General features: G+C 40.5%; 1 protein-coding gene and 1 long non-coding RNA gene across 11 annotated transcripts in view; one reads left to right on the forward strand and one right to left on the reverse strand.

Annotated features, from left to right (window-relative positions):
• Positions 1-1,818, forward strand: part of TMEM44 (transmembrane protein 44) — a 53,765-nt gene extending 51,947 nt beyond the window's left edge. For 6 of the 10 annotated variants that reach the window (XM_037837990.1, XM_037837981.1, XM_037837980.1 and 3 more), the window contains one exon: positions 868-991. Coding sequence is in view for 4 of the 10 variants with exons in the window: in XM_037837983.1 (XP_037693911.1) it covers positions 868-978 (111 nt within the window). In the remaining 6 variants the exon portion in view is untranslated. Of the gene's footprint in view, positions 1-867 lie in introns of all 10 variants that reach the window. The other 4 variants (XM_037837983.1, XM_037837987.1, XM_037837988.1 and 1 more) reach the window with 2 other exon arrangements.
• On the reverse strand, positions 529-5,198 carry LOC119535700. Its single transcript, XR_005217276.1, has 3 exons — positions 4,115-5,198; positions 3,737-3,883; positions 529-618 (listed from the first exon to the last, which is right to left on the reverse strand). It is a non-coding gene; the product is annotated as an uncharacterized LOC119535700 (long non-coding RNA).
• Between the last annotated feature and the right edge of the window lie 5,519 nt (positions 5,199-10,717).

Genomic DNA, 10,717 nt, shown 5'->3' on the forward strand with positions numbered 1-10,717 from the left:
TCGAAAATGCCAAAGTTGAATACATTAGTGTATTAGTTCTTTATTGCTGCATAACAAATCACCACAAACTTAGCTGCTGAAAGCATCATGCATTTATTATTTCATAGTTTCTGTAGGTCAGGAGTGTGAGCACCGCTTAGCTGAATTCTCTGCTTAAGGTCTCACGAGGTTGCAGTCAAAATGATAGTTGGGCTGTGTTTTCACCTGGAGATTTAATGGGAGAAGAATCTGCTTCCAAGTTCATTCAAGTTATTGGCAGAACTGAATTAATTTTTACATGTTTGCTTTTGACAAGTCAGCTGAACCTCAAGTTAGAGGAAACCTCATGTGGGGGGCAAAGGAAGACCTGTGCCCTTTTCTTAAGTTGTTCATCATCTACCTGAGAGGACAAGGAAGATCCCCAGAGAAAGGGCAGGGATGTCTATGCTCAGTTGCAAATGAATGACAAAGGTAGTAAAAAGAGAAGGGGGTGAAAGCTCAGTGGGCTAACATAGTCAGGGGAGGCTTCCTGGAGGAGGAGGTACTTACCTGGGCCATAAAGAATGGTTGAGTTTGCCAGGAAGGAGTTAGGCATGGAGGTGGGAATTCTCAGGATAAAGGGAACATGACTTGGTCTCTCTAGAAATAAAAGGTTGGGAAGGGAAGTTGGATTGGTCTGTTCAAGGTGGCCGTTCATTACTACTTTGATTTGAAGTTACACTTGCACCCTTAGGTTCTTAGGACCAGGGCTGGTTAACCTGTCCTTACTTGTTTGTCCTTGTCTGTACAGGAGTCAGAAGAACCAGGATTAAAGTTTGGGTTTGGGAATTGTAAGAGATGGGAAGGGTCCATTCCACCAAGGTACCATTTGTGTCTTTTTCTCCACAGTGGGACCCTGAAGATATGAACCTTGAAAGCAACAAAGACAATGTGGAGATGCTCAGATCCCAGGTCCACAGAGGCTCAATGAGGCCAGTAGACCTGACCTCTGATAATTAACACCTCTGGAGCCAGCTCTTCAACTCAGAGCCCAAGTCAGGCTTTCGTCAGGAACTGAGCAGGGAGCAACCTGCAGACCCATTGTAGGAATTTAAGCTGCTGCAGAGGCTGCCCAGGAAAGTGAGGAACTAGTAGCTGTACTAAGCTTGGCTATTCTGCATCATGGCTTAAAATGGAGCCAAACTTTGGGTCCTCTGGACAGAATAGACCTGGAAGGGCCCAGAGTTTGTCCTGAAGATAAGAAGTTCACAGACTGCTCTTCCTTTGTGAAGATAAATTTTCATCTAAAGGACACGGGACCCTCTTCTGCATTTTTTCCTCTTCCCTCTGTTCTCTCCAGGAATGAGTTCATCAAATATGCACAATGTGTCTGCATCTCAGCAGAGCCCCATTCTGCAAGATGTGGCTACGCCCAGGAGATGAGAGGGGGGCCCTCATGCTGAGGGCTCTGGGACACTACCCAGCAGCTGACAGGACCTGGCTTCTGCCTTCCAGTCACCCTCTTAAGTTATCTGCTGGAAGAGACAGATAGCACTGCTCGGGTCAACCAAGTGTTTGTGACATCATTGGTATTGTAAAGGCAAGCAAAGCAAACTGTTCTAGGAACTAATAAGGTGTGTGCTGAGGCAGGGTTTGCAGCTAAGGGGACACTGTGTGCTTTAGGAGGTAACTGAAAGCATGTAGAAGGTAGGAGGCATAATGGGAGGTGTTAAATTCAAGCACACCAATCCCATTTTAGGATTATTATTTTGATACTGTGATCCTGGGTGAGGGGAAGGGAGAAGTGGATGGAGCTAAGGTGGGAGGGAACACTGGAGTGAATAAATCTTGTTGAATGAATGAAAGTATCTCATGTGGAGCACAGCAATAAATCTGAATCCCAGCACAGTCACTGAAGTCTGCCACGAGAGGAACTGGGAGAAATGCCAAGATACACAGCTCAGTTCCTGGCTGGCCCACAGCAGCCTGTGTGACTCAGCTGCCACTGCCCAGTTTTCCTGAAGGGTAATGCAAGTCGAAGCAGCATGAAGAAGGGGATACCTTAAGGGAAGCAGGGTGGTGGTTCTACAGGTCTCTGTGTAGACTGTAATCCCCCGGGTGAACTCTGAGCTGGAGGTGAATTTAAAGCCACTTTATCTATCCCCTTTATCTGAACAGCTTTGGATCCTGATTGTCTTGTAAGGAAACATTTCCTCAGTCGGCTTTGCTTATTTATCTTAATTGCTGAAGCTGGACTTGGAGAGAAGAGGAAGATTTGGATGAGTGAGGAGGAGAAGGGCATTCCAGCAGATGAAATGGCATAAAGGAATGGAGGCAGGGAAGGGAGAATCTAGTCAAGGAAGGAAGAATATGATGTAGCCAGAGTGTATGGTGCAGCAAGGGCTGAAGAGGGTGGGGGAAGAGTTGGAGAAGAGGCTGGAAAGGAACCAGAGGCTAAGCTGTTAGTACTTAATTCTGTGGCCCTGGAAAATACCAGGGTAGGAGGGTGACTGACTTGCCTCAGATGGGCCACCACAAGTGATCGGTGAGTTTTTCATCCCTATGGCTACAATTTTTCAGGAAGCAGTTATGGATACAGAATGAATATAGAGACAAGGGTGTGTTTAATCTAAAGGATACTGAGTGGTAACATCAGGGCAGGAGAAGGACGCATCTTTAGGAAGGCAGAAGGCACAGGAATGGGATGACACCTCTGGAGTTTACATTTGACACAGGGATCATGCTCACTGAGGCATCAGAAACTGATTGGCTCCTTGTAGAAATGGTTATTCACCTAAGACCATCAAATGATCTTGCTGCTTTGAGCAGCACAAACTACTTGAACTCCCAATGCTGTCTCCTTAGATCCATTGTTCCAGCCTCCTCCCTTCACAAACCAGTTCCCGTCTTCATCATGGTCCCAGCTTGTCTCAAAGCAAAACCCCAAGTCTCTTCATCCAGCATGAACCAACCATCAAACTGTGAATTTTGGGAGTAAAGTTTTGTTTCATTGTTCAATGAGAATCTACACATACGTAAAGCTCTGGAACCTTTGTGAACTGCTGCCAACCCAAATGTCTTTCTCCTAATAGGATTCACTGCCCTGGGCCTCTCTATTGCAGCTTTGTCTCTAGCCTTGAGTCACACTATAGGGCAATGGGAATTACTATCCCTGGATGACCCCCTGAGTAGTGCAAGGAGAGGTACACTGGGGAGGGCTGGAGAACAAATTGCATAATCATCTTCTTCTGCCACTCATCTGGGGACAAGAGATGGCATAATTCAGTCTTAGTTGTGCTGCCAATTATCTATATGGCTTGGGGCATGATTTACCTAACCTTTGTGAACTCCTGAGGTAGACTAAGAATAATAACTACCTAGGCTTGTTGTGACTTAACATATGAAAATGCCTAACACAAAACCTGACTTAAAGTAGACATTAGAGGAATGTTTCCTTCCTCCCCAAACTTCCTGGCAGTATTGCCACATAAGCGCTTAAAGACAATCATCGAAGAATCAACCCACAAATGGAAGAAACTTCAGAAGTTTGAAGCCCCTTGATAACAATCCCAATAAATGATTATCCAGTCCCTGCTTAAGCTCTTCCAAAGAAAGAGATTTTACCATCTCCCAAAGAAGTCTGGATCATTTAGGGAGAGCTCTGATCACTAAGATTTCCTTGAAACCCTGTCTAGATCCTGGAGAACTAATGTCCTTATCTCCTGGCAGTACTTCAGTATAATGAGGTTTTATGAGCATCATTAGATGACACACTCACATGGTGTTTGTTACAATGAGGCATGAGCTCCTAGAGTGCAGAGGCACTCAGACAAGAGGCATACAGCTGGGTTCCAGTTCCCGGGTCTGCCACCAACTCAGTGTGGTCCTTATCAAGTCATTTCTCTTTCTGGGGGAGTTTCCTCATCTGTAAAATGAAAATTAGGTTAGATCTTTTTTTTTTTTTTCTTTAATGAATATGCCAGTGACTTTGTTTCCCACAGAAGTCCATGACATTTTTATAAACTCTCAAAAAAGAGACATTGTATTAAGACAAATTTCAGATATACCCTGAAAATAGGTTTCACTATATAATACACATTTTTTCCTGTTTGGATTTACTATTCATTTAAGATATTTTTGAAAATACAAAATTCACCTTTTATTAAAAACCCAGGCTTTGCTGTTAACATGAAGAGTTCATAGCGTTTGACATGTTCAGATTTTGCACAATTCCTTCCAGTACTGAAAACCAGAAATTATAGCATCTTATTTCTGAACTTGGAGATTCTGGTCACTTCTCTCGCTTTCTTCATTAATATTGACATTCTCTATTATTTGCAGTTTATTGTGGTCAAGCCTCATTCTTACTAAACCACCTCTTATAACAAAGGGAATATGAAAATATTTTTCACAGTGCAAGAGAAAGAATATGGGTCAATCACTAAGGAAAAGAGGGACAGAGGCACCCTGAGAGTGTCTTGAAATAAATTTCACAACATTTCTAAGATTCTCTCTACAATTTTTTCTGTCTCTTCTTGATCATCGTCCTCCATGCTTTCCAACTGTGCAGGCATTACCCTACTCTCTCGGCTTTGCATTATTTTTTCCTGATGTTCGGGTTTGATGCAGAGGAGATTCTGTCTTGAAGAAACTCAAGATACAGTGCAAAGCTGAGGGTTCTCTTCAAGAATTTTACACATGCCTGTCTGGTATTACTCCAAATGTCATCAGGTGAAAGGGATGATCTTAGAGAAGAGAGAAGTTCCAGGAATGGCGCTAGATCAAATGATTTGGAGTATATCTGGCTTGCTTTTTCTTTACCTAACTCTGAAAGCCAAACAAGGCACTGAGGATCCAGGACTGCTAACTTTGAGCAGGAGACTTCATTAAACAGCTCGTTAGCTTCAGGTGCCTCAGTTAATCTGTCGCTCGGAGAATTGAGCATATCCTCCCGATTCCGCTGGAAACTTCCCCGACGCCTCTCTTGTCATTAGGATCTGCTGCTGTGACTGCAGCGAGGCCTCAGACACTTTCTAGCGTCAGAAGCGCTTGCCCCCTCTTCAGCCTCTACTGGCTCATCTTCGATTGTCCCGGGAGTAAATATGCTCCTCGAGCATACCGCAATGGTCAGAATTGAATCGTGGCTCCCACTGCCGACCTCCTTCTTAGAGAAGGCGCCAGCCAGCGACATCTTGTCCACTCAAACAGCCGCCCGCCGCTTCCGAGATGCAAGGAAATGCGCGGCCCGGCGCATGCGCAGGCGTACACCTCAGCCGCCACCTCCCTGCGACTGAGCTTGCAGCGGCAGCCCAGTCTCCGCGAGTGGCTCAGTAGTAAGAGTGCCACGCCTCTCGTTTTCTTTGAGGAGATAATTACCAGATTAGTTTGTGGTTCCTATCGTACTGGAGGCCGCTGAAGAATGTTGATGGTGTACGTAAACCTTTCTCTTTGTTTTTAAATACATTCAAAAATTTTTGGAAAAAATAGTGAAGTTACATGATTTTTAAAAAAGAGCTTCAAAGTCTATTAAAGGGTTTATGAGGAAAAATACCATTGCACTGGTGCTCTCCCCGCTCCCCTAATGGTCCTGCTTCTCGGAGACACCACTTTTATTTATTTATTTGAGGTGACCAGTTGTTTAATTTCGAACATGCTTTCCAGCTTGTAACGTTCTAAGATTATATTTTTCCCCATTAGGTTCCTTAGCAAAAGCAGTAAGTGCATGCTAATTAGACACAGTAGCTAGGATGGGTGACTGGCGCATCGGGAGGTGCACTCAGTCTTGTGGTCACGTTCTGCAGGTCGCTGTGGAATCCTTGGTGTCGGCGCCTCCGGGGCCACCCGTTATTTCTGAGCTGGAACGCTGCTGCTGAGTTTAGCTGGGCTCCCATCCTAATCTGCCTTCAGCGCAGCCGGCCAAGTTCCACTCTGCTCCAGACTTGCCCTTGCCCTTCATCTTTTTACTTCGCCTCCTGCAGGTGCCTAAGCACTTGGCTTGCTGCAATCCAGTGCCTGTCTGAGGGATTTTCTAAACCCCAAACTGGAATGACGACCCTCATCTGCTGCGGCTGCCACTGTCTTCACCAAGGACAACCCGGTCACATGCGAAAACAGCCATTCAATACGTCTTCACCTTTTGACCTGGCAATAGCGCTTTGAACTGTGCATATCCTAAAGCTGAGCTATTTGTGATACTTTACCTGTTCAAATACAGTCTCCTAGACTCCACCCTAGCTTTGGGCAGAGCCTGGGAATTCAGAACAAGCTCCTCAGGTTACAGATGATACAGAACCACTCTTAAAGAAATGCTGCCTTAAGGAAATTAATTTTAAAATTGGTCTGTTTGTTTGAGATGCTCTCATAAAATTATTTAGGGTAGCAACAACAAGAAAGTGATAAAGTCCCCAAATACCATTGTTGGGAAAAGGCTAAAAATGAAGAAATATTTTACCATTAAATCTAAAAAATCATAGAACCATAGACTAAAGAACACACCTGAGTTACCTTGCAATCATCTAGGTCAGTGACAAAGTGGCTGGCCCATTCTCACACCACAAATTCCCATTTCTGACACAGTTGAAAAAAAAAAAATCTTCAGAAGATCATATCGAGTAATGAAAGTAGAACACAAGAGGGCATGTGCCTCTATTAGCAAATATCAAAAAATTTAATTCTATTAATAAGATCTGAAGCATCTTGTGAGTCATCAAGTCCTGTTGGAAAGAGATTCAGTGAATTCTTATTGTGGTAGTGGTTTCTTGACTGTTAAATATATCCCTCAATTAAAACCTATCTTCCTCTAAAATTCCCTTTCCTTTAAATTTTGTAGCTTAAACACCATTTCTTCCATTTGGGCTAAGCAGCTGCTGGAGTTCCAGCTCATTGTCAATCATGTCCCACAAGACCAGAGAAAGTAGAAACTACTCCCAAATCAAGGAAAATAGGCAGGAGAGAACCCCCAGGGAAAATATGGCAGCCAAGTTGCTATTTGTAAGCAGAATTTTCTTAGAGGTCTTAGTATGAATCAGAAAAAGGGCATATGAAAGGAAAATATGTAAGTAACTTTGTCATGGATATGTTTATGAATTTCATCCTTTTAGTGCTTTTATGGTATGTTATAAACTTTTTCAATTAGTATATATAATAGACAAAACAAATTAAATTGTAAACACATATATGCTCTCACAAATAAAATCCACATAGACATTAGGAAAGGGGGAATTCCTAAATAACTATGCTTTGTATTAAAACATGGACTTTTATATTGTTATCTGTGTGTATATAAAAATTATATTTCCTTGGGACATGGATTCTAGGAATGAGCCTGACCCAAGGGATTGAGAATGCCTTTTTGACCAAAAGGGGGAAAATAAAGGCAACAAAATAAGGTTTTAGTGGCTAAGAGAATTCAAATAGAGTCAAGAGGCTGTCCTGGAAGTTACTCCTAAGCAAGCTTCACCTAGATACGACAAATGACCACAATATGATAAGCCCAAGTCAACAGTAGTCCCGAAAACCTTAAGAGAGTTGCCCGAATCTCTATCTGAGACTCTATAAAGGTTTCACTCAGTAAGTTTATTCATCAGAAACTTAAATCCTTCAGAGTGCTCTATGCCAGCTAAGTCCCCAAACCCAGAGGCAATAGCCTCTTCAAGAACATCAACTAGATGTGTCCCCTTTGCTCATAAAGTTGACCCCCCTTTTCAACATGAATAAGTCAGGGTGGTCACTGCCTAGACATCCCTGAAGATCGGGAAAGTGATTGAACTAGAGGAAGGGATAGCAACAGACAAGATGGAATTTTACAAAGGATTATGGATATTGAATCTTTATATTATTTTCTTTTTCTTAGTTGCTGGGATATTAGAATAGTTAGAAGGAAAGAATTGAAATGGTAGAACTGTAACCCATAGCATCTGTTGAAATTTGTTCTACAGCTACTTGTTAAATTGTAATTTGAAAGCTATACCTTTTTGTATATATGTTCTATTTCACAATAAGGAAAAAACTGAAACTATAGTACTATAACTCATAACTTTGGAAATTTCCTATTTATCTACTTACCTTTTTGTATATACGTTATATTTCATAATAAGAAAATAACTGAAACTGGGGAATTGTAACCTATAATATTCTTTGAAATTTGCTCTCTAATTATTTGTTAAACTGCACTTGGAAAGCTAAAAAAATTATATTTCCTTTATACTTTTTAGTATTTTATACATTTTTCTATAATGAATATGTTTCTTTTAAAATTAGATAAAAGCATTCTAAAAAAGTGCTCCACCATTTTATGACCACCATAATAATAATTGACAGGCAAGGACCTCAATAGTTGCTAAAAGCATTGGGTGAAAGGTTATTGGGGAATAGGATAGTCACACAGTCTCAAAGGATCACCCCCACAGAATACTTTATTAATTACAAAGAGAAAAGAGTGTCTTTACAATGGTGGAATCTGGAGGATATCAGTTTAACCAAGTAATCTAATTCACATCACCAAAAATGAGATAAATTAATATGTTCCTCCTGATATAATATCCTGAGCAGGATTCAGTATCACTTATGAAGTATTCTTGCCAAAATATTTAATCTGAATCTATTTCTGAAGAAACAATCAGGCAAACACAATTTGTGGGACATTCTACAAAACAACTAACTTGGATTTTAAAAAATGTCAATGTCATAAAAGACAAAAAAATGAAGAGAACTGTTCTATTTCAAAGGAGACTAAAGGAAAGAGAAGCTTTATAGGATTACTGGAAAGATTGAGGAAATTTGAATATGCACAGAATATTAGCTAATGTATCATTTTTTGTGAGTGATAATAGTACTATAGTTGTGTAGGAGGAGAATGCTCTATTTAACATCTATATAATACTGAACTATTTAGGAGTGAAGCGTCATGATTTCACAACTTACTTTTTTTTTTTTTAAGCTGTAAAACATCTTTATTTGCAAGCACCTCTAGTTTCACAATGTTTTTTTTTATGCAATTGTATTGAGATATAATCACATAACATATAAACATTCAAAGTGTACAGTCAGTTGTTCACAGTATGTCATATAGTTGTGCTTTCATCACCACAATCAAACTTTGAACATTTTCATTACTCCAAGAAATAAAATTAAAATTAAAATAAAAAAAGAACATCTAAAACATCCCATTCCTCTCCTCCCCCCTTTGTTCATTTACTTTTTTAAAAATATAGTTTAATTGAGATATATTCACATACCCTACAGTCATCCACAGTGTACAGTTATTCACAGCCCCATTGTACAGTTGTGTGTTCATCACCAGAATCAATTTTTTTGTTTTTTATTCATTTTATTGAGATATATTCACATACCATGCAGTCATACAAAACAAAGCATACATTCAATTGTTTACAGCACCATTATATAGTTGTGCATTCATCACCAAAATTAATTTTTGACATTTCCATTACCACACAAAAATAATAAGAATAAAAATTAAAGTGAAAAAGAGCAATTAAAGTAAAAAAGAACACCGAGTGCCTTTTTTTTGTTTTTTTTTGTTTGGTTTTGTTTGGTTTTTCCTTTCCCCATTTTTCTACTCATCCATCCATAAACTAGACAAAGGGGAGTGTGGTCCATATGGCTTTCCCAATCACATTGTCACCCTTCATAAGCTACATTTTTATACAATCGTCTTCAAGATTCCTGGGTTCTGGGTTGTAGTTTGATAGTTTCAGGTATTTTCTGCTAGCTATTCCAATTCATTAGAACCTAAAAACGGTTGTCTATATTGTGCATAAGAGTGCCCATCAGAGTGACCTCTCAGCTCCTTTTGGAATCTCAGCCACTGAAGCTTATTTCATTTCCTTTCACATCCCCCTTTTGGGCAAGAAGATGTTCTCCATCCCACGATGCCGAGTCTAGATTCCTCCCCGGGAGTCATATTCTACATTGCCAGGGAGATTCACTCCCCTGGGTGTCAGATACCACATAGGGGGAGGGCAGTGATTTCACCTGCCAAGTTGGCTTAGCTAGAGAGAGAGGGCCACATCTGAGCAACAAAGAGGCACAGAATCAATTTTTGAACATTTTCTTTGCTTCAAAATAAAAATGAAAGAAAAAAAGAACCCCTAACTCTTTCCATCCCCTCCATCCCATCCTATTTTTCATCGAATTTTTGTCCCTATTTTTCCACTCATCTGTCCATACGCTGGATAAAGGGAGTGCAAGTCACAAGGTTTTCACAATCACACAGTCACTCTATGCAATCTACATAGTTATATAATTGTCTTCAAGAATCAAGGTCACTTGGTTGCCGTTTGACAGCTTCAGTTATTTCCCTCTAGCCACTGCAACACATTAAACACTAAAAGGTGATATCTATATATCTATATAGCACATAATGACCTCTCAACTCCATTTGAAATCTCTCAGCCTCACAACTTACTTTTAATGGTTCAGCAGAAAAATGAAAGTATATATTTTTCAAGTATATATGAATATGAAGAGAGAAAGAAATAAAGCAAACGTAATGAAATACTAACAACTGGTGGCTCTGGGTAAATAGTATAAGCACATTCATTGTACTTTTCTTTCAACTTTCAACTTTTCTGTAAGTTTGAAATTTTTTAAAGCAAAATGTTGGGGTCTAGAAAGTACAGGATAAGGAAAGACTGTCAGCTCCAGCATGAAGGCTCTCCACGGACCTCCATCACACCTGCCAATAGGGGACCTAAAATCCTATGGCTTGGTGAAGGGAAGAGCTGGTTTACTAGGGATT

Source organism: Choloepus didactylus, chromosome 1 (assembly GCF_015220235.1).
Source record: "Choloepus didactylus isolate mChoDid1 chromosome 1, mChoDid1.pri, whole genome shotgun sequence".
NCBI classification, from domain to species: Eukaryota; Metazoa; Chordata; class Mammalia; order Pilosa; family Megalonychidae; genus Choloepus; species Choloepus didactylus.